This window comes from Xenopus laevis, chromosome 5L (genome assembly GCF_017654675.1).
Source record: "Xenopus laevis strain J_2021 chromosome 5L, Xenopus_laevis_v10.1, whole genome shotgun sequence".
Classification (NCBI taxonomy): Eukaryota; Metazoa; Chordata; class Amphibia; order Anura; family Pipidae; genus Xenopus; species Xenopus laevis.
The window spans coordinates 139,929,362-139,954,669 of record NC_054379.1 but is presented as its reverse complement, the minus strand read 5'-3'; the positions used below and the strand labels follow the sequence as shown (position 1 = coordinate 139,954,669).

Below are 25,308 nucleotides of genomic sequence, written 5' to 3'. Positions count from 1 at the left end.
GCCAAAAATCTGGGCCTGATTATTTAGTGGCCTGTTTGGGCCTCTGTGTACTAGAAATTCTAGGGTGGTTTTTTTTGACTCTCAGTCCAGACCAGGTAGTACCCAGAAACGTTAAGTCACACTGCTGGTCCTGGCATCACTAGGGAATGTGTGTGACGCTTGTAGCAAGTGGCTCCTGATCCCATTCATTTTATTGGCTTCCCAACCCCCATCTGTGATTGGCATGTATAGATGTATAGGCATTTATCTGACCAGCACTGGTGCCTTGCTCCCCCCAGTTCTTTATTTACCCCCTCAGCCCCCCAGTTATTGTACACCCCCTCAGCCCCCCAGTTGTTTGTACACCCCCTCAGCCCCCCAGTTATTGTACAACCCCTCAGCAGCCCCCAATAGACTGATCAGTGCTCCTGTATGATATTCATAGTAAATCCATTGCAGCACAGGCCCAGTAGTACAGACATACCTATAGACTATAAATGCTGGGGGGCAGGTTGCACGTGAGCTCGGGGTTGCCCTATAGAATATCATATATATAATATGCAGCAGATCTATTGGGATGAGCTGCAGTGTGTATAGAAGGTGCAGGTGTCCGTGTATAGAGCAGCCCGTGTGCAGTGACATCAGCTGGGGGGGAGTGCGCATGCGTGATGTCTTTGGCTGGGGAGGGGATTGATGCTGAGCGGCACAGCCCGGAGCATCCGTATTCCCATAGAGTAGCGCTGCTCTCCCTCTCCTCCTGCCGCTCAACCATTAACCTGTTCCTTCCGCCGCCGCACCCTCTTCCCTCTCTCCATTCGTCCCGCATCTCCCAGACCCTCCGCAGCAGCAGCAGCCGCAAGTGAAGCCCAGACTCGTGCACAATCTTATCCCTGCTGCACCTGCTCCGGCTCCTTCCCCTGGTCCTGTCTCCGGCTCCTTCCCCGAGCATCATGTCTGCAGGGGGAGATTTTGGAAACCCTCTGAGAAAATTCAAGCTGGTTTTTCTTGGAGAGCAAAGTGGTGAGTGATCAGGGTGGGGTGTCTATGGCATTACCTGGCTCCATAATTGCACTTTTGGGGTCCCCCTTAAATAAGATAAAATTATTTTTCTATATATATATATATATATATATATATAGATGGTGTGTGTGGGTGCAGTCTGTACAGTCTTTGCTTCCTCTCTTCTTTTATCTATTTCAATATGAATAAGCTGAGATTGAGATGGGGGGGGGGGCACTGGGGGTATAACCCCTTCCATACTGGGCTGGGGCCCATTGCTGACTTACATTCTAGGATAGTCCTTATTATTGCAATAGTTACTGCATGTCTGCTGCATCTCTCTAGGTGCCGTGAATAAGCCTTATTGCATCGTATGGGCCATATATATATATATATATATATATATATAATATATATATATATATATATATATATATATATATATATATATATATATTATTTCAGCCTTGTCCCTATGTGAAGTGCCCATAATAGAATATATAGCTGTGTTTAAGTGCATTATATATATATATATATATATATATATATATATATATATATATATATATATATTAGCTGGCTTCTCCATGCTAAATCTGTTGTACAGGATAGAGGCCCTTCTCATAGAATTTTCTGGTAGAGAGGAGACGGCCCCAGGGCCATAGTTGTGCTTTGTGGTTGTAGCAGAAAATGCAGGTATATAAGGATTTATTCAGTGCAAGCCTCCCTATAGTGTATTATGGGGATCTTTGATGTGGACACACCCTTAATGACTCTTGGGATCTGTGCGGGAGACGTACACAGACTGCTCTCCTCTTATCAGCACAATGGGGATGGCCGTGTTAGCAAAAGGTGGGATATGTGTGCTGATACAATTCCTATGTCTGACCTTGTTTATATACATAAGAATATGACACTGTAGCAGCTTGAATATGAGCATGCCATTCATTTATTTCACTAAAGAAAATTAGATTATCACTAAACAGCTCCTCGGGGGGCAGGGGAAGACTTGATGTAGGATCAAATCTATAACAATGGGTGAATAGCTACAGGCACATGTAGATTCATTCATTTTTTTTCATATCATTTAACATTATTTTTCAACCAGCATTCGTTCATGCAGTTCAAGGGAATGGCAGGCCAACAGCAAATGCATACATACGTAGGTTGCGGTTGCAGCCTCGGCCTGCGTTCCACGTCGCCGCTTTTTGCCAAAGGTCACTGCTGTTGACTAATATTTTAAGACCTTTTTGACCCCAGGAAAAAAACCAATAATTTATGGCCAAACTCATACATTAATAGCTGTGGAGGAATGAGAAGTCCAGCACTTGTGGTGCTTAAATGCAGATCCAATGTCGACGTGAGTGTCTGTGATGGACACAGTAGGCCCGACGCAGGCAGCCATTGGTATAAATTCAGATTTAGTGGGTGCCTATATATATATATATCTTAGTAAATGGACCCGCACTCCTTCATTTTGGTGAAATAAATCGATGTGCTTTATTCACAAATTCATGAGTTTGTGATGAATTTGTGAATAAAGCACCTCGATTTATTTCACCAAAATGAAGGAGTGAGGGTCCATTTACTAAGATGTATTATGAAGTTTTGACCAACGCACCACCCTCTATATTCTAAATCCGGAAAGAGTCACTGTACTGACATTATATATATATATATATATATATATATATATATATATATATATATATATATATATATATAGGTATGGGATCTGTTATCCAGAAACCAGTTATCATGAAAGCTTTCCAAATTACAGGATAACCCATAGACTCCATTTTATCCAAATAATCCAAATTTTTAAGAACAATTTCCTTTTTCTCTGTAACAATAAAACAGTACTTTGTACTTGATCCAAATTAAGATATTAAGATATAATTAATCCTTATTGGAAGCAAAACCAGCCTATGGATTTTTTTTTTTGTTACAATTATTTTCTAGTAGACTGAAGGTATGAAGATCCAAATTATGGAAAGATCCATTATCTGGAAAACCCCAGGTCCTGAGCATTCTGGATAACAGGTCCAATGCCTGTATTACATTGTGTATCCATTCCTCCACTTTCACTTTATGTGTCATATGGAAATCAATATCCTTTTTGCCGAAAGGCTGTTTCTAAGCACCAAGGCTATTCTTGGGACCCCACTCTTTTTATAATGCAGGAGCCTTCCGTTTCATATTGGATTGCAACTCCCAGAACCCTGTGATGCATCTGGGTGGACAGAAGCAAATAGCTAGACACAAGGCCAATTCATCACTTGCAGTTTCCCCAGCAGCCGTAATCAGCATTACATATTGCTTCATTAAGCGGAGTGCAGGTTCCCCTGCCCTTAGCATAGTCTGCTTATCTGCTTCTTCCCTCGGACAGTTCATTAACCCCATGCTAATGCCCCAAGCAAAATGTAACCACATCCCGTTTTCTGCTGTCGGTTTCAAACTGATTTTTGATTTGTGATGCCTGGGTAATATTATTTAAAACTGACAAGTTAAGAAATAGTATTTATTTTGTGAGCGAGCAAGCGCTTCTCTATTTACATGATATATTGCTAATTCAACCTCACAGTAGGAGATCAGGCTCAGCCGTTCTCTGGGTGCCAGGGAGAAGGTCAGATACAGAATTGCTTGTCAATATGTTGAAATATTTATTTGTTGGTTGTTTTAAATGGCACTGCAATCAGAAAATATTACTACAAAGATGGGCTTCATATATTTTCCCTGGTGTCACTGGCCCTAAGGTGAGGAGAATGCATTATGTAAGCATGTTACCTCTTTGTTTCCCTCCTTTTCCTTCTGTCCACACAAGGTCATCTTATTATCCCTTCCCAAGTCCCGGCATACTTAATGGTCCCATAAATGCCCAGATTTATTAAGGAAGTTTGGCTGATTTCAAACCCCGCTGCCCAACCATCTGGGCATCTACGACCCCCTGAAAGAATTCTATCTAGACTGCCTTGTTACCCAAAAAAAGTCTAAGTTAAGACTTTTGCAGTCACTTCCGCTTAAAAAAAAGGAAAAGTCGCCAGGGTTTTTGTGAATTTTAATGCATTTTCGGCACACAGGATATGATGTAATTGATGTGAGATTGAGGAAGATCTAGCTTTTTTTTAGCACTTTGCCTGATCTGAGGTGGCGAAGTCAACTCTGACGAAAGAGGTAACGTTCAGTAAAGTCCGCACATGTGAATTAGTGAATTTTCAAAGTAACAATCGAGCAAAAAGTCGCCTGGCGAGTGCGAATGAACGCTAGCAACGGTCCCATTCGCTAGCAAATTAGCGCCTGTGCCTGATAGTGAATTAGCGATGTCCCTGCGGGTGGCAATGCTGGTGAAAAGTCGCTAGCGTTAGCCACTTCGCGCTTTAGTGAATCTGCCCCCTAGTGTCCTTCTTTCTTTTATTATTGTTTATTGGAGCTATTGGCCTAAACACATGGGACAGTACTATTGTTTTTATCCATACGGATGGCCAAATTGTATAATATCTGATAGATGTAAGCTCAGCCCATGGGCCAGTTGGCAGAACAACTGTGTCCAGACTGAAATTTAAAATAGGCCCTGGCATTTTAAGCCCCCATAGGCCAAATAAAAAAGGGACATTTCTATGGAATCTTACAGCAGATTAACCGGTCAAGTCTCCCAAACAGTCTGTTTCCCAACAAGCATTGTTGAGGTCTTAATAAATACAACCACGTGAAAACCACCTAAAATGATCTTCCCAAACTTTTCATTACACCCACAACCCATGCATGTTCTAACCATTCCTCTTGTGGCAATGATCCTGCCACCGTTTAAGGGATTAGAGGTTTGGGTTCGAGTCAGTGGCTTACTGGGTGCTGAGAGTCTAAGGAGAGTTCCTATACCATTGATTTCTCCCAGAAGTATTTTGTAGCAGGTGTAAAAATGCAGTCCTGGTGATTCCTTTTGAGCGTTAAGTGTATTTATAAAAATATAAGAATCAGGTCCAAGGTTTTGGAAGCTCTAAAAAGATTTTTTTAGATTTTTCTGTGGAGCTCAGTAATTCTTGTTACATGTTTAAGAAGGTGCTTCTGGAGGTGATGGGTCAAGTTGAGCTTTATGAGGAGTGTCCAATGGTGTACCTCTAGTGATGGGCGAATCTGTCCCTTTTCGCTTCCCCCGGAAAATTTGTGAAACAGCGAAAAAAAATTGTGAAAACTGCAAAAAATTTGCGAAATGCATTGAAGTCAATGGGCGTCAAAATAATTTTGATGCACAACAATTTTTATGTTCTTGACAATTTTGTGCACAAACATTTTGTGCATGACAACATTGCACCAAATTTTTCACAGTTTTGCAAGTTTATTTGCGGGCAGCGAAATGCGGAATTTTAGGTGATATGTCCTTATATGGTGGGAGACGAACTGACCAATATCGCCGGAAAGCTTGGCTATCGGTTGGCTCATCGACCCAGGCAGGAAATTTTGATTGGTTTCCTTTGAAGGCACCCGAACATCGCCCACTGTTTAGTGCTTTAGAGTCAGATACAGGTAGAATTCAATTGTTTCTATCTGTATGTCTGACAGTTCAGCTCTACATGAGTGTATTGAAATGAACGATCTTTCTTGAAAAGATTTTTTTCACATTATTATGTCTTTGGCCACCTTTAGTCTCACTGGAAGCAAATACAAGCACAACCATTCATCAGGGGCTTCATTATTGGATCGTCTGTCAGCACCTCCAGGGTCAGACTGCGGTGTGCAAGGTCCACTGGGGCTGCTACCTGAGGGACCCTCACACCCACTCTGGGGTCCTCACAGCCGATCACCCACTGCCCCCCCCCCTGTGTGCCTTTTGCCACAGTCGGGGGAAGGCAGAGCGAAGCAATGGCAGAGGTCAGGCAGGGGAGCAACAGCAGAGGGGCAAGCAGGGATCAGGTCTGGGTCGGTGGGGCTCACATGGTGTTTTCCTGGTGTCCTCTCGGCCAAGTCTGACCCTGAGCACCTCAACCCGTGTAAAGGTCTTGGGTTTCATTTGGCCATGTTGCTGTGTTTCTTAGGTGCAATTATAGGTTGTAGTGAAACCCCAAACATGGCTTTTTATTTTGTTTCACCTCAAGGATACAAATACAGGAATAACAATTTTTACATTATTTGCCTAGGAAATATCAGATGCAGCTACAGGAGAAACCTCTGAGGACTCCAAGTGCCCCTGAGCTACCGGTTACCCAGCATGGTTTTGTGAGGTTAAAATCCCACACAGTAGCCATTTCCTTTCATGACAATCAATACTTGATGATGCACTGGTTAATGGGTTCCAAATGATTTTCTTCTTGCCTCCCCCCACACACGTTCCCTTGCTCTTTATAAAGATTCTCATATCAACTGCTCAGGTTTCCTTATTACTTTTTTCCATCTTCTCCTAATTTCTAAACAAATTGTGCATTCTTCTTCACGTAACATTGCTGGAATTATCCCCTGGGGCTTTTTTGTTTTACTAAAAGTGCCAGGAAAAACATTGTGTATGCCCTGTAGTTAATTAACCAAAAACCTCAAAGTTTTTATGGATTTGTTTTTCAACAAAGAGGATGTTCCTCTCAGATGTCTCCTGTGTTTTGATAGCGGAGCCGTCAGTCACAAGGAGACGGCACTGACTGCAAAACGATCACCTTTCTCTCATAGTGAAGCAGTTCATGGAAGGACACCAAGTCTTTGAGGAGAATCCTAATGACCTCTTCTAGTCTGGAATGAATTGCTTGTGGGTACCTCAGCTACGCGAATAAGCCAATTCTCACACAGTAGAGACCAGACTGTTGGGATTTGTATCCCACATCCAAATTGTGTATTCACCAAATTCCTTTAGTATAATTCAAGAGGAGCCTAATGAATTGATCATGCAATCCCTTATTTCACTAAAGTTCTAGGTTTTTTGAAGTATTAGACATTAGATGATTTTGTATCTGTCTATATTGATACCTTATAACGAAGCTGTTAAACACATGCTGTTGCATCTGTCACATTTTGGGTAACGAGTTGCACTATAATCTTTTACAATCTCTTCAATAATCTTGCCCCTTTGACTAATTTAGGCACAAATGACTGCAACTGTCATCTTGCTATATTGACTTGTGTTTAAATTTAGATTTGACGTTTTACAAAACCATATAAGGGCAGTTATAATAGTCCTATAACAAGGATGTGGACATTAAAAGTACCGTTTATTTTAATTGGATATATAGGTGTAGCACTACTGTCAACTAACTCTGAAACTCAATCTGTATTACGGTGTAGCTTTAGGTACGGGACAACCCGAGTCACTCTGTCATGTCATGTTCCATAGGGCTTCCTCCAAATGGGATCCAGGTTTAAATCTGTGGGTGGTATCTCTAGGGATCAGCCACATTATCATATTCAAAAGGTCTCTGGAGGCCTCACTAACTAATAAAAGTCCCACTGTAGGATCACTTAAATCCTCTGGAACAGAGGAGTGTCGTTTAAATATTTAAGGAGTTCTTAAATTCATTATTCCTTTATTGACTATCACATCTGCATTTCACTGCGGCAGTTTAAATGCCACTCTTTGGGGTAGCTTGGCACAGTCAATGCTTTCTTTGTGACTACCTGCACCCAGGGCTGCCATCAGAAATCACAGGGCCCAGTATGGAAAACATTTTTTTGTCCCTCAAGCCATTTTTGGACCCTAACCCCTCCTATCTGCCACAGTCTCCATCTCTGGGCCCCTCCCACCCCCCACACCACAGTAAAAAGACCACACAGACATGAGTGCCATGAGTGGGCTAGCCCCCCCCCCCCACACACATGTTTACAAAAAAACATTGGTGGTCAGGGCCCCCCAGACATGTTAAAAAAAATAATTGCCTGCCAGGCCCCAACCCGCACAAGTTTAGAAAAAATCTATTGGCGGCCAGGGCTCTCTTGGTGAATTTGGTTTTCTCCGGGCTCCTGGAAGTGCAGCACAGCTGGACCCCCTTTAAAGGTATAATGCACCGGCACCATTGTCCCCCCTGTGGCCCCATGTTGGTACCTCTGATGGGGACCCCCTGCAGCTTCCTTCAGCTGGGCTTCATCATGGGCTTATCATCATTCCAGGCATCCCTGGTAAAACTGCTTGGTACTCTTCTGCCCCAAATACAGCAGGGCCTTCAGGCTCTGGACACATCAAGCTATTTCACTCTATCTACCTGCTTTCTGGGCTTTTCTACACGAGACTGTGGCAGGCAGGTCTGGACTGAGAATTAAAACAGGCTCTGGCATTTCAGGTACACAAAGGCCCAATCAGACCACATAGAGGCCCAAACAGCCCCCACCAGCCCACTAAATGCTGACTTTCTATGGGACCTTATAGCAGCCCCTTTGGCATTTGCCAGAACCCACAGATTGCCAGTCTGGGCCTGGTGGCAGGTCCAATACACTTGCTAAATTATTAAATTGTTTGAGATTTTTGAGATTCAGTCCCACTTTGTAAGCCCACATTTGTACTGTTTCCCTTTGCCATGAAATGAGATATTGAATTATAATTACCTGCTATAATGTTCTACAAGTATCAGAATAGAATATGTGGAATGACCCCTAAATGTTTGATTAAGTGTAATTCAGACTGGTCCTTATTTAACTTGAGGGGCAATCCTACAGTCTGGCAGCCTTGGTTTTGAATGTTATACCAGAGGGAATGCTTATTTTTAATGCATACACTTTTTTTTTTGGCCATGGATCCTTGGGTATTCTGAGGTCTGTAGCTAACAACAGTTCCAGGGTTAATGGAAGTACATGTACCGATGATATAATTTGTACAATTTTCTTGTATGGTGACTCACTGGTACAGACCAATAGTCACGTACTATGGAAGTCTAATCTGCCAATTATCCATATTTGCCATTGCATGGCGCATTGGATTATAATAATATTGTTTGGAATAATATACCAAAGCTGTTCCATAAACATTACAGCACTGCTGAAGCTTTCATATTCCCCAAGGGCATCAAGAATGTGATAGATAAGTAGCGTAACTGCAGCCTATACAAGTATTGTACTGAGAATATGAACAATCCACCAGAATACTAATATGGAATGGCAATGTGAAATCATGCTTACTTTGAACAGTGCTTTCCTACAAAGACCAAATATTAGAGAACAGGTTTGTCTTCCATGAGACGAGTAGTGTCAATGAACTGCCCTCCGTATAACTCTTAACATCACTCCCTTACCTAATAATATCCAACCCCCAGGGCTGGATTGTTCAGTAATTGCATTCATTGGGAACACTTACTGGTTTAGACTCCTTCGTGCTGCACGTTAGCTGCAATCCCCCGCAGCTGTCCAATCCAAAGTTTAAAGTTCAAAAAACGGAGCACTGAGGAAACTAAAGTTCATAAAACATCACTGTTTATTTATCAGTATTAAAATCGTGTTTATCATGCCACAAACATAGTTTTGGGCTGTCCGCTTGACGCGTTTCATGGCTTGCCGATTTTAATACTGATAAATAAACAGTGATGTTTTATGGACTTTAGTTTCCTTGGTGCTACATTTTTTGAACTTTAAACCCAGGGCTGGATTTACATAGCGGCCACCCCTAGGCCCACTAGGAAAAACCACCAGCACACCCTGGCCTCTCAGGATATTGGTCCGGTGCTCAGTAAAAAAGGGTCTGTGTATAGAAAACAGATCCGCACACACACTGGTCGGGGAGTATCCCCTTTTATTCAGCCACCAAACATTCAACGTTTCGGGGGGGGGGAACACCCACCCTTCATCAGGATCGCAGTTGCAGGATTGGTGAACTACAGGTGTGCGGTAGGAGAAATTACACAGTAAAAAAGGGTCGGCACCCGCAAATAGACTTGGGTAAGGAAGAAAATTACCGGCACTCAGGACTCGATGCAAGCGGGCCAGGCCCTGCGTGTTTATTACAGAGTAACTTTTCGGGGGCACACCCCTTCGTCAGTCAAGCAAACCCACACCAATGGTTTGCTTGTCTGACGAAGGGGGCGTGTCCCCGAAACGTTACTCTGTAATAAACACGCAGGGCCCGGCCCACTGGCATTAAGCCCCAAGGCCCACTGGCATTTCTCGCTCATGTCCCCTGCCCTTTATTTGTGTGAATTTTCATCATCGGGACTGGAGCAATGGGGATTGGTGCATGGGAAATATAAAAAATGATTGTATCTCAAGCACATCCCCAGTGTTTATGAACCAATGTGGTTGGGGTTAGGCAGCATGCCGCCCCCTAAAATCCTGCCGACCTAGGCCTGGGCCTTGGTGGCCTTTCACAACCTACACGCACACCCCCTTTGGGTTATATAGGCCAAAATCCAATTTAAGTTAAAACAGTAAACATGCAGTACTTAACTGTAAGTATGATAGATAGCAGCTATACATTTAAATGATGCAAACCTGTTAGCTAGAGAACTGCTGAATGCTGCATTTTTTGGGAGATCATTGCCACCCCACTACATTATAAATACTTGAGGTTAGCCATCCCCTTTCTGAGCGGTGGTGTCCCACCACCTACCAGGTTGCCCACAGCTGTGACTACTCCTGATACTCCTACAATACTTACCACTTCAACTAGTTAGCTTCCGTTCCTCATAATCTCAGGACTAAGAAACCATGTTGGGCCTTTCCTAACTGTGTGATGTCCCTTTCTCCTCCACCACTGCCTTGTGTAGCCCCTGGGGTACAGCAGTTACTTCTATTTGGCCTCTGTCGAAGGGCATTGTTGGCGTTAGCTTTCCGGTATATCCCATCATTTTCTGCTCCCAATTTTCAGAAACGACATTGTGCCAACAAAGTAAATAGCTTGTCCCATGTGTTGCCCATGCGTTTTCAAGTGCCCTGAGTATTGAACTAAAACTGTAATAATTGTAAATATTGTATTTTCCAAATGCTGAGTCACATAATGATCTGGTTCTGCTTTCAGCGGTGGTTTATTTCATCTCTTAACTGTGCAATTGGAGAGTTCCCTGCTTTAGAGGGTTGCGAGGATTCATTGCTAATAATAACAATTCTTACTTCCTCATAACAGTGTTTTACTGATTGCTTCTTTATGTACTTGTAACCCAAGCGGCGCAACGGGATAATATTATAGCAACACATTTAGGAGATAATTACTTTTCAGGCTTTGCTCCAGCAGTGTCTATATCTGTAATATACCTGCTTACCTTTGTCTATTGAATTGGCAAAATCTGAAATACATTTCCCTGTAATCCCTTTCTAGGGTCATTTTTAGGTACTTTAGATGAATATAGGCAGTATTATCCTTAAGTCATATCCCCAGATAGTTATCTCTATAGCCATTCATTTCTAGGTGTAATAAGAGTGAGATTAGTCAAGATAATCTGAATGCCTGTTGGAATACATCTGACATTTGTTCTATGACGTGTTCCTACTTAGCTACCGTTTTTATCGCTTTAACCATACCAAAATGACTCTTAGCCATGTCTTTTCAGTTTCAATTCAATGAGGCCTATTGTCTCTGCAGTATTTTTTCTATTATCAAATTTTAAAGGGGTTAAGTTAACTTTTAATATGTCATAGAATGGCTAATTGCAGTTCATTTTTTTCTTTTTTATATCGTTTTTTTTAATTATTTGCCTTTTTATTCTGACTCTTTACAGTTTTCAGTGAGGGTCACTGACCTAGTGTCGGACTGGCCCGGCGGGACACCGGGAAAAAACCCGCCGGGCCAGTCCCCTCTCCTGATCAGATTTAGGAAAAAAGCGCTTTTCAGGCGCCGCAGCACCTATCGATTTAGGAGCACCGCGGCGACTTCACGGAGCACCTTCATCCATGCGCGTTCGGCGCATCATATAGGGGGGCGGCCGGGGGGCGGAGGGGGCCCTGGACATTAGTGCCGATGGGCCCTGGGCCCCCCAGTCTGACCCTACACTGACCCCATCTAAAACACAAATGTTCTGTAAAGCTACACATTTATTGTTATTGCTCCTTTTTATCACTCATCTTTCTACAGCACTGCAAAATATGCTGGCGCTATATAAATAAATGTTAATGATAATAATAATATACACACACCCCTATTCATATTCCAGTCTTCTATTTAAATCAGAGCACGGTTGCTAGGGTAATTTGCGCCCTAGCCACCAGATCAGATTGCTGAAATTGCAAACTGGAGAGCTGCTGAATAAAAAGCAAAATAACTCAAAAAACACAAATAATACAAATGAAAACCAATTGCAAATTATCTCAGTATATTAATCTCTACGTAATACTGAACCCCTTTAAACAACCCTTTAAAAGTAAAAAAATTTGATAAAAACAAAAATAGAGGAGCACCGGTACAATTACCCAATTTATCTGTGAATCAGACAATGAACACACACGTCTAATCCAATATCTTCCATCAAGTTTAAAAACAATTCACCTTTAATGCTGCTGCCTTCTATCACTCACCTGTCCCTTTATGTTTTGAATGTGTACAAAATACAAAGAGGGAATCATGTGATGCAAGAGTGCCAGTGAGTGTAAAAATCAAGTAGCCGATTAAAGGGGCTACAAAATAATTATTGGAATTAATAAGCAATTTCTGATTCACCTCCCTGTATCACCAGAGATGCCCAAGTCTAAATTGAAATAAAGGGGGGAAAAGACTGTTTTTGAAAAAGATTTATTCAATAAACACCTACAATTTTTTTCTTTTTTATTTCATGCCAGTTCCACTTTATAGCCATTCCATTGAGTATATAAGAAGTGCAATTGCACTGACTGCCTGTTAATTCTAACATTTCTTTTTTCTGCAGTTGGGAAGACATCTCTCATAACAAGGTTTATGTATGACAGTTTCGACAACACATACCAGGTAAGAGCATTTGTACCATACAGAGTAAATGCTTATGAGATGGGCATTTTGTGTGGTATGGGATCAATCAGTGACATCACGCTCCTCCAGTGACATCACACTGGCTGCAGGTTAAGAAAATCAAACCATAAGGAATGTTGTGGTCAGCCATAATTGCACCTTCATCCCTAATATTTTCATTTGCAAAAACAAAGATAAAATATAAAAAAACAATATAATGGCACTTTACTACAGAGGAAGAAGAAATAGAAATTGCAGAATATAATAATGATAACATTCGTCCAGACTGCAGAGGCAAAATGAAAGGCAGTGAGGAACGACTAATGCACCCTCATTCATTTCAAGGGGTTACTATATTGGAACTAGGGATGCACTGAATCCAGGATTCGGTTCGGGATTCGGCCAGGATTCGGCCTTTTTCAGCAGGATTCGGATTCGGCCGAATCCTTCTGTCCGGCCGAACTGAATCCTAATTTGCATATGCAAATTAGGGGCGGAGAGGGAAATCTCGTGACTTTTTGTCACAAAACAAGGAAGTAAAATATGTTTTCCACCTTCCCACCCGGATTCGGTTCGGTATTCGGCCAAATCCTTCGTGAAGCATTCGAGGGTTCGGCCGAATCCAAAATAGTGGATTCGGTGCATCCCTAATTGGAACAGGTTAGAAGTCACACAGACAGAATTCTCGCTGCATTCTGAATAAAATGATGGTGTAAATCTAGAGGTGCAATCTATAACCCGTTCTAATGTAATTATGCCATGCAGCTACTGAGCATACTCAGGTCATTCTTCATTGACCTGGGACAGGTCGCTGTCTATGTAATATTTTATTATTAAAGAAGATTTTACACTATTCTAAGCGAATGGGTTGTGTACGAACTGAGCTGAATTTTCATACTTCACTGTCTTTTTAAGTGGAATTAAAGGTAGGATACTCTGTACCAATAAATAATGTATACTTACCCTTTATGTTGATTAATGGTTTAAATAGAGGATGCAACTGTGAGATTCTTTTACACAGCTGCCTGATGTATCCCCCATTTTGTGATTTTAAAGGCAGCCATCCATTTGTTAGCCTTCATTTAGATTATGCCTGCTCACAGTATGCATATTTTATGAGCTTTTTGTAGGAACATTTTCCTTGTTGCTCCCTGTCCCCATTCACATTCCCTAGCTAAGGAATGAAATCTTAAAGTGGATAGATAGGTAGATAGATAGATAGATAGATAGATAGATAGATAGATAGATAAAAAGATGATAGAAATAGAGAGAGAGAGAGAGAGAGAGAGAGAGAGAGAGAGAGAGAGAGAGATAGAAAGTTGATAGAGATAGACAGATAGATAGATGATAGATAGATAGATAGATAGATAGATAGATAGATAGATAGATAGATAGATAGATAGATAGATAGATAGATGATAGATAGATAGATAGATGATAGATAGATTGATAAATAGATGATAGATAGATTGATAGATAGATAGATAGATAGATAGATAGATAGATAGATACTGTAGATAGATAGATACAACGTTGATAGAGATATATAGATAGATGATAGCTATTGAAAGCAGTATCTGTTTATATTTTCTACAATACTGGCTTGGACCACTAAAGGGGTGAACAAATCCAGTTCCAATTACAAATAACTTTAAAGCTATTGAGAATGGGGATTCCTTATCAAACACAGGCACAGGCACAAATTCTGAACAGTTTATTACAAGTTAGAGAATGTAATTGAAGGCTTAATTGGAGGCCATTGGCAACTGCACTTGTGCAAGTCAGTGACTGTGTTTGTCACTGGACAGAATATATTCCTTCGTTGTGTGCTTGGTGAGTGGCTCTGAATTATGCATGGGAACCCAGTAAGCATTTTATCTATTTTTAATCCAGTCCAGTGATATCACAACCTCTGCACACGATGATGATGGGTGCGATACTTTGAGTTCTTAACTGTTACCTGGCCCTGTGGTTTGGGTAATGCCAGTTTGATTCCACAGAGGGCAATGGCGGCATCATTTGTTTGTAACCTGGGAATTCCTTAACTTACCCTTTTAATAATGATTTCTTGCAGGCTACAATTGGAATAGACTTTCTTTCAAAGACAATGTATCTGGAGGATCGGACGGTAAGTTTTACATTTCTGGTTGTTTTATTTATATACCTAATTTGTGAGAAGTTTATAGTGATACCCTGCCACATTGCACATGATAGTATAGAAAATATATGGGCCAGAGGATTTCTTTTTACAGATATTTGTGCTGTGAAGTTGCTGGTGCTGGGTGTCCCACCACACTCATTCAAGTGATACATGCCACAATTAGCTTTTAGTGCTATAGCCATTATGGCAGTCCATGGTGAATATGGAGAAACACAACAATGCATAGAGGAAGAACAAATGGTATTTCCAGGCCTGGATTTGAGGCGAGGCCACAAAGGCCTGGGCCTAGGGCGGCAACATTTTTGGAGCTGCATGTCGCATCCTGAGGAGCACTGGGGACTCAGTTCCCCAGTGCTCCAGAGCTTGAGAGGAATTCACAGACACGGAGGAGGTGTTGTGCGCAGTAGGACCATGTGGTGGCAGGGGAGGGTGTGCATGAACTTCCAGCGCTGGGTCCTTGCGGCCTTGGGGTGCAGAGCTATGGAATCCGGCCCTGGGTATTTCACCAAGAAATGTTCAGGTTACTATAGTAATATGTTAAGTAGATGTTTCTTTAATTAGGTTTAAATGCAGACAGAGATGTATGGCTTGGATGGAAGCCTTTGTCTTATTATGCTTGTCTTGCATTAGCAAAAGATTCTACTTCAGCATTTTTATGGGTTTTCTTCTGAAAGGTCAGTACAATCCTAATTGGCATGAATGATCACAGGCTCCCTGTGCTTCTGACCTTCAGGCCTTATCAGCAAATATGCTGCAATGGCACTGGGCCTATAAGGGATTTAAAATGGCACGGTGCAATGTCAAAACTGGCAATCTGTGGATTCTGGCAAATGCCAGAGGGGCTGCTGTAAGTTGCCATAGACAGTCACTATTTATTGGGTATGTTGGGGGGGCTGTTTGGGCAAAATAGCAGATTTGATGCAAATTGCCAATACCAGCACTGGTGTAAATTAGTATCTAATCACAGGGGCAGTGAAAATAGGAGGAGAAAAGTATACTCACAGATCACCCCAGTCCACGGGTGCATAAGCGAATAGCAACAAACGAAGTTATGAGTTTTTCTCCAAAAAAGTAACAAAAATGTAATCTCTCTGTTTCTGACAGATACTTCATGCTGCCCTTACCTTTTGTCAATTGTCAACTTTTCATTCTTGCTTGGTGTCCATGGTCCTCCTCTGTGGCTTCCATTCCACTTATCACTGCTGCCTTTTGCCCTCTGCCTGTCTATTGATCCCTGCCTCCATTGTCTATTTCTATTGCATCTATTATATGGCATCCCTGATATTGTTGTTCATAACTATTGCCTTTTCATGAAAACCATAATTCCCTGTTGTTTTTGGCATTTGCTGTGTTGACCAACAGTCCATGTCTTGTGCCACTGGCTCCTGTAATGTGGCTTTTCTGCAATTTATAAGTGTATAAGAAATAAGAAACACCCCATGACTGTGTATACAAAAACTAGTATTTTGGAAAAAAAAGTAATAAATAAAAAAATAATTAAGCCTAAACCTCCCATGGTAAAACCTGTGTATTCCTGTGACTGTAAGACTGGTACTTTTTGTTGTTCTCTGATTCATGACATAAATCTTCTCCTGTTTCAGGTTAGACTGCAGCTATGGGACACTGCTGGCCAGGAAAGATTCCGCAGCCTCATCCCTAGTTATATCCGTGACTCCACCGTGGCGGTGGTGGTTTATGACATTACAAGCGAGTATTGGTTTAAACCTTGAATTTCAAAGCATGTAGACAATCCCGCTGGCCCAAACAAGCCACCAAACAACTGCCCAAAATGACCTTACACATTCTCGAATATTATTCAAAACAAATCTTTGTACAATTTCTGGTACATGTATGACGGTCCACCAGTCATGCCCAATATCCATGAACTGCAAATAGCTGGTTACCTGATGCACCACAGCTGCCAGTGTTCTTAAGTGAGAAAGTGATGTGGAGCTTCAGCCCTATTGGTCAGGAAAACAGATAGTCAGCAATGCAGTGTTTAGCTCTTAGAGTGATGCCACACAAGGAGATTATTTTTGGTTAGTGATGGGCGAATCAGTCGCATTTAATTTCTCCGAAAATTCTGTAAACTGCAAAAATCCATGAAACGCACTCAAGTCCAGGTGCATTTTTTTCACTGCAACATTGCAGTCTCTGGGCATTTTTTGAGGCAAAGCCTGGCACAAAGATTTGCCCATCCCTACTCGTGGTTAAATCTTCTCTACTGTGGACAACAAGTCTACAAAAAAAGACATTCCATTGCGTAATATTAAATAGGGATGCACCAAATCCACTATTTTGGATTCGGCTGAACCCCCGAATGCTTCGTGAAAGATTCGGCCGAATACAGACATAAGACATATGCAAATTAGGGGGAAGGGGAAAATGTTTTACTTCCTTGTTTTGTGACAAAAGTCACACGATTTTTCTTCCCACCCTTTATTTGTATATGCAAATTAGAATTTGGATTTGGTTCGGCCGGGCAGAAGGATTCAGCCGAATACGAATCCTGCTGACAAAGGCTGAATCCTGACCGAATCCTGAACCAAATTCGTTGCATCCGTAATATTAAAGGGGTTGTCCACAGTGTCGGACTGGGACACCAGGGGCCCACCCAAAAACCTTAGACCAGGGGCCCACTCTCAGTACTAATATTCCTCCTCTCCTCACTCAACCTTCTCCTAGTCTCTTTTCTTTACATACTATAATCTTATTCCATTTATTAAGCCACTTAGTTCTCATTGAAATAGGGGATGGCCATGAAATAGGCCAAATGTCTAACAGCAAGAGGGCCCAGTGACACCTGGGCCCACCGGGACTTTTCCTGGTATCCCGGTGGGCCATTCCGACACTGGTTGTCCACCTTCCAAACACTTTTTATCAGTTCAGTTCTTTTCAGATTGTTCACCAGAAACAAAGACTTCTTTCAAATGCTTTCCATCTTTTATTTTTTACCATTTCCCCAAAATTTAAGTTTAAAGGGGAACTCCACAAAAACATAATTTAAGCTTTTTGAAAAATGTAAACATAATTTCAAGCAACTTTGCAATATACATCAGTTAAAAAATATATAGACTTTTCAGGATTTTTAATGGTTTCTGACAGTTCCCTAAGCCTAGCCCCCTGCTCTCCTGCTGATCTGTCTGACAACTTTGCTGAGCTGACTGACTACTGTTACTTTGTATCAACAGCCATCTGTCCTCAGCTGCATCCTCCAAACCCCACAATTCCCTGCACACGTGATTTCAATAAGGAACATCCCAGTGCAATGCATTGTGGGTTATGTTGTTCCTGTATGCTGTCTGTAAGCTGTGGAGAAGTTGTTACAATTTGTAACATCAGTATTTAGTTCCTCCTTCCCTGCCAGGATTTCAAATGATGCAGAAAGAGAAGAACTGTTAAACAGCTGGATTTCAGCATAGAAAAGGGCAATTATTCATACTTTTTAAAGAAACAGGTAACTGTGATGTGTTTATTAGGGGTTTCTGTGTTATGTGGGCCTTTTTATCAAATTTTGGTTTAGAAAAACAGAGTTCCCTTTAAAGTTGAATGTCCCTGTCTCTGGTGTTTGAGTCTGGCAACTCAGTAATTCAGGTGCAGACTCTAAACTGTTACAATTTTGCTACATTAGTTGATAAATTTCTCAGCAGCATCTCTGGAGTATTTGCAACTACTGTATCAATTCTAACAGCTGCCTTTAATGGAATTTGGATTCTGTTCAGCAGGGACAAAGATAAGAAATATATCAACTAAATGTATAAATTTAAATAGTTAAAGAGTCCCCCCCCTTCCCAGAGCTGCTTTAGAAGTCGAAAAATTTAACTTTACACTTCAATATTAGAAAAACTGTCACAAATAGAAAATAGAAAGTGATTGGAAAAAGTCTTTATTTCTGGTGATCTATCTGAAACCAACTGAACTGAAAAAAAGTGTTTGAAGGTGAACAACCCCCTTTAAGATTGTCGCAAGTAAAAAATGATTCTAGCCAATTTGGTTTAACTGCAGGAAAATGCCTCCCTTCACATTTTCTTATAGTTAAGCCAGATCAGTGCAAGTAATTGGTTTCACTGGCAGCAATCTTAATGTTACTCTATAATCTCCTCATGTGCCATCACCCTTGTACAGGTATGGGATCTGTTATCTAGAAACCCGTTATCCAGAAAGCACCAAATTATGGAAAGGCCTTCTTCCATAGATTTTTTTATCCAAATAATCCAACAATTTTATGATCCAAAATGACTTCATTTTTCTCTGTAATAATAAAACAGTACCTTGTATCTGATCCAACGAAGATATAATTAATTCTTATTGGAGGCAAAACCATTCAGACTGAGGGCTACCTTAATGTGCCACACTGGGGGCTCTAATTGAAATACGTTCGTAGAAAGATTGTGTTCGATGTAATTAGTACAGAGCAGCGCGCTTCATGCAGAGATAACATTGCAAGCAGCTCCGTAGTCTAACAGTTCATCTCATTAAGCAATGTTATATCCTCAGCCCCCACCCATGGGAAGCTCCTCACTTCTCAGAACTGTTAAACACACTTTATCCCTTTATTAGCTAATTAACTGATTTTATTAGCAGCTTTTGAGCATGTGTGTAGCACATTCAACTTCTCCTTTATCATGTTTCCCTGTGTTGTGACAACAGTCTCATCTGAATGCAGGCGCCGGTGAGAGCACAATGTGAAGGTCCCTAAACCTACAGCATCAGAGAACTGGAACGTCTGTAAAGTAAACCAGCATAGCCACAATTACTCTAAAATGTGTATATTATATATTCACAGTCATACAGTTACAGTGACTAGTGATTGGCCTGACCCCCCCCCCCAGGAATTGTATGGGGCCCTCAGACGGGTTTCCCCGATCGATATTTGGCTGAAAGTCGGCCAAATGTCGACTGGGTGGGTTTAAAGATGCGGTCCTCAATGCGACCACCCATATTCTTCTCATTGTGACCTGTTCGTTGGGCCCTAGGGCCCAGGATCTGATCAGCCGAAAAAGGTGGGCATATAGGGTGAGATCCACTTGTTTGGCGTTGTCGACAAATGAGCGGATCTACCTATGTATGGCCAGGCAGTGGCTAGGGAGGTTTTTACTTTTAAAAAAAAAAAAAAAAGCAAAAATGTATATATATATATATATACCCAATAATAATGGAACGTCAACTTGTAGCTTTTATATGTTTGTATATATATATATATATATATATATATATATATATATATATATATATATATATATATATATATATATATATATATATATAGTCCACTTGTAGCAGCCGCACTCAAGAACCGGACTTATTCAAATCAATTCGGGTGCAAGGTCCAAAGCTTTATGGATATAATTATTGAAAAGACCGCACTCCTTTTCTTGCAAAATTCAAATTCAAAAGGAGTGCAGTCTTTTCAATAATTATATATATACACAAAACAATAAAATAGGCACCCACGTGCTGCCCTAGGCACAGGCCCTCTGGTGCCAAAATATAAATATGGCTGAACCCTGAATTTGGTCCTGCCACCACCACTGACTTCATGGGAATTGACTGTAAGCACTTGAACAAGGGAGAGACTTGGATTGTGCTTGAACTTGCCCAACAAGCATAAATCATTTGAGCAACAAGGCGCTTACTGGAACAGTACTTTTATCTGTGGAGCAGTTGATAATTGCATCTAGTTTGCAAGCCCATTTGCTACCATTAGTGAACAGCACACACAGCATGTTTTAGCCTCGCTCTGTCTCCCAGTTGGCTGGGACTTTTTGAATTTCAGCTGCATATATCCACTGGATATGTTATATAAATGTAATATATTTGCAGACCTGAACTCATTCCACCAAACATCTAAATGGATCGATGATGTCAGAACAGAAAGAGGAGGCGATGTCATAATAATGCTAGTCGGAAACAAGACAGACCTTGCAGACAAAAGGTATGGGGAAGATTATTTGTGTGTATCACTATTTCATAGATCAGGATAAATGCATTTCATAGACCTTATGTGATGTTATTTAAACGAGTGGTTCACCTTCAAGATAACTCGTAGGATGTTATAGAATGGACAATTCTTAGCAATATTTCAATTGGTCTTCATTGACACTGACCCCACTAGCCCATAAATTGTTGCTCTGTGATGCTACAATTATACATATAATATATATATATATAGAGCTATTTTCTGATATTTATATTTGTATTCAGGTCATTTTCTATTCATATTCTGGCTTCAATTAAATTTTGACTACTTATTCATAGAAGTGAGATCAGCAGGCAGAGATGACCTGGCTTACAAGAATGGCATTTCTAACATTTGTAGACAGTTAAATAGAAATTATATTAAAATGTAAAGTGTACATTTAACTATTGTTAGGACCCTTAGAAGATTAATACAGTTCAGACTCCAAGATACCCAGCACAGCCATCCTTTTATAGAGCAGCACATCGTTTATAGACACAGAGAACTCCTGGCAGTAGTTATTGATTTTTTTAGCTCAACCCAAATGTCACAGCAAAGGCCAACATGTAAACATTCCTGTCCTGTTAATACCTGCCAAATCCATCTGCAGATTGGGTTTTTTACATTGACATTTGCATGTTGCTTCAACTTTTGTTTAAAGATAAATATGTTATTGGTCGTAGTGCTTATGCTGTATGAAGTTACTGCAACAATCTTGTAAGGCACAAGAATAATTCCCACTTTATACAGTGCAGATCCCCAGAAAGGGCACAGGGCAATTGAACTTGTTTGCTTCCCATCTAAATTAGCTCTGCAATGGACAATAAACACTTGGCTTACCAGCAATACCTATTCTCCTGTCTCTTACAAAGAAACAAAGCTATTACAAAGCTATTTGATTTCCAAACATTGGTTAATGCTCACATGTATCTATTGTACATATGTAATACTTATAAACTGCAAACAGTTCATCCATATCATAGGTTAAGGCAATATTTGTAGGATTCTATCTGGTTAGTAAATTGAGCCAAGACATGTTTTGGCAGGACAGTCCTGAATTTCAGACTAAAATGAAGAAAGGCTTACTCAAATTTAATGTGGATTGGAGCAAGTTCATGGGGCAGATTTACCCAGGCTTGTAACCCTAAACAATTCCATATCAAAACTGGAATATTTAAGTCCATGCTCTTATGACCAGCCATCCACTTGGTGGTAGATTTATCAAAGGGTTAAATAAGGGCTCAGCACAGAAGAATTCACTCACTTTTTATATATTCCTGTGGGATTTTTAGAAGTGTATGTATTAAAGGGTGAAATTTAGAGTTTACGATTTAATAAATACAAATTCTAAATACAGTAGAACCCCCATTTTACATTTTTCAGGGGACCAGAAAAAAATGAGGGATGCACCGAATCCACTTTTTTGGATTCGGCCGAACCCCCGAATCCTTTGCGAAAGATTCGGCTGAATACCGAATCCGAACCCTAATTTGCTTATGCAAATTAGTGGTGGGAAGGGGAAAATATTTTTTACTTCCTTGTTTTCGGACAAAAAGTCACGCAAGTTCCCTCCCCATCCCTAATTTGCATATGCAAATTAGGATTGGGTTCGGTCGGGCAGAAGGATTCGGCCGAATCCGAATCCTGCTGAAAAAGTCCGAATCCCAAAACGAATCCTGGATTCGGTGCATCCCTAAAAAAAATGGTGTAAAATCCAGGAAAATGTAAAATCAGGGAAATGTATTATGCATTATATATAGGTGGGACCACAAAACAACAATGTAAAATGAGGAAAACTTAAAATCAGGGGATGTAAAAATGAGGTTCTACTGTATCCAACAGGAATAAATAGAAAGCGGGTAAATTTTTTTTGTGCTGATCCCTAATTTGACCCTTTGATAAATCTGCCTCCTAAGTGTATGGCTGGTCAAAAGGGTTTTTATGTTGATATACAGGGGTGAATGCCTTGATATAAAGGCAGGCTTCTTATTGTCTTCTTTGTTTGCTGCCTGCTCCCCAGCTCCACTTGGGAAATCCTTTGACTGAGCAGTATATAAATAACAGTGCCTGGTGGGAAATGCAATAGAACTCGGCAACTGTCATACTGTATATTTACCATCTCTTTTGTTCAACAGGCAGATAACCATCGAGGAAGGAGAGCAGAAAGCAAAGGAGCTGAGTGTCATGTATATTGAGACCAGTGCCAAAACAGGATATAATGTTAAACAGGTGAAACACCCAGTCAGCTCTCTGGCCATTCATTCATTCATATATCCCATTCATATATCCCTACTTATTATCATTATAGATGTGTTGGATTTGAAGCTTTACACTGTGGTCAGTTTATTCAGACTAATCATTAGGACACACAAAAGTGCTGTTTTTTGCCAGAATGTTGCTCTTTTATGACTCATTTTCATTAACACCCATTAAAAAATGACTACAATGTGAGTCAGTACTGAATTGTCATCTATAGACCGGGCTACTTACAGGGTGCAAAATGCTTTCTAATCTTAAAAATGCAGTTTCAATTAGCACCCCTTAAGCTCCCCATAGACGCGACGATTCTTCTTGCCGAACGACCGATTTTAGGGAAGTCCGACCAATCCTTCGAAATTATCGTGCAGTTAGTGGGATTCAAACGATCGTACATCTTACGATTTTTCGGCCGACATCTGTCGGGAAATTGATCGGCCAGGTCAAAAAAATCTGTCTGTTCCAGTACAATCTATCTATGTTTGCAGGGCCAAGCAGGCAGCTCCCCTTTGTTTTCCTGGTAAATTGGTCTTTTAAGTGGATGAAAATTTGATGAAAGTAAATCGTACGATCGTACGATCGTTCTGAGAAAATCGTGGTCTCACGATCAGGATCTGATCTTTTAAAAATCTCAACATCTATGGCCAGCTTTACACAATAGAACCTTTATGGGTTACCAGTACTGCATGTTGCTGCGGTACCGTTTTCCATGCACAGCAGCCCGTTGTTGATAAATGTATGTTACTCAGGCTCCTCCTATTCACTATCCTGGTTTTTGTGTTCCGTCCATAAAAATTGTAGTATATACAGCAGTATCAGCAGTATATACACTACAGATATACCCTTCTAATTATTGGGATTGGACATATAACCACACCCATCATTCACACACGGGCCACTACATGATACAAACCCATTCTTGACAATTGCTTCTCCTCGTTGGCAATCTAATCAGCATTGCAGTGACAGTGTGCTTGCTACAGCCAATCAGTGATAACTGGATGAAGCATTTCAGAAAAACCACAATTTACCCCCTTTATGTTTTTATAGGCTCCCATTAACTAATTTGTGTTTTAATTTTTGCCTTCACATAACAGCTTTTTCGCCGAGTTGCCTCTGCTCTTCCTGGCATGGAGTGCGCCGAAGAGAAAAGCAAAGATGGAAGTATCCTTTATTCTGCAAGTGCCAGGTTTGATGCCTTGCATTCTGGTAGTCCTGCCAATGAACTGCAGTTATTGAAAATGCTTATTTGGCCTTTAAAGGGAAACTATACCTGGAAATGTAGAAATATATATATGGTTTTGCTTTCAATAAGGATTAATTATATCTTAGTTTGGATCAAGTACAAAGTTCTGTTTTATCATTACAGAGAAAAAGGAAATCATGAAAATGGAGTCAATGGAAGACGACATTTCCGTAACTCTGAGCTTTCTGGAGAACAGGTTTCCAGTCGCCGGGGAGACTAATATCCCCGAATCTGCCTGTGGGCCCTGACCCTTACAGGGTAGTTCACGTTTAAGTTAATGTTTCGTTGATCTTTTCATATATATTAATATAAATATATACAGGTATGGGATCCGTTATCCCGAAACCAAGTATCCAGAAATCTCCAAATTACGGAAAGGCCATCTCCCATAGACTCAATTATAATCAAATAATCCAGATTTTTAAATTTGATTTCCTTTTTCTCTGTAATAATAAAACAGTACTTTGTACTTGATCCAAATTGACATATAATTGGGCAAAACCAGCCTATTGGGTTTATTTCATGTTTACATGAATAAAATTCCGAATTGGCAAGTTGACCCTAGCAACCAAATAGCTAAAATTCCAAATTGGTAAATTGCTAGACCATTAAAAAAATTGCTATCACTTTCGAATTAAACTAAAAAAGTTAATTTAAAGGCTACCTACCCTTATAAGTTTGTGTGTGTAACATCTTCCTTAACCAAACCCCCTCTCTCCAGTGATTGACATCAAACTTGACAAACCACAAGAGCCCCAGGTGGCCGACGCTGGGTGTTCCTGCTAATTTGCTTGGATGAATATACCGACTGCTGGACGCTTCGCCCCAAAACACTTTCTTTTGGTTAGCCTGGAAAAGAAAATCTTTTGGATGCCAAGCCTATAGAATGTCAAAAAAAAACA

The 25,308-nt window shown here is 40.7% G+C and overlaps 1 protein-coding gene across 1 annotated transcript; it reads left to right on the top strand.

Moving 5' to 3' along the window:
• Positions 1-657: 657 nt before the first annotated feature.
• rab6b.L (RAB6B, member RAS oncogene family L homeolog) lies at positions 658-25,308 on the top strand. The gene is made up of 8 exons (XM_018263961.2): positions 658-999; positions 12,726-12,784; positions 14,859-14,912; positions 16,547-16,652; positions 20,769-20,880; positions 23,040-23,133; positions 24,258-24,324; positions 25,128-25,308. Exons 1-8 carry the CDS (start codon positions 930-932, stop codon positions 25,190-25,192), a joined length of 627 nt encoding a protein of 208 aa, XP_018119450.1. The 5' UTR covers positions 658-929; the 3' UTR covers positions 25,193-25,308.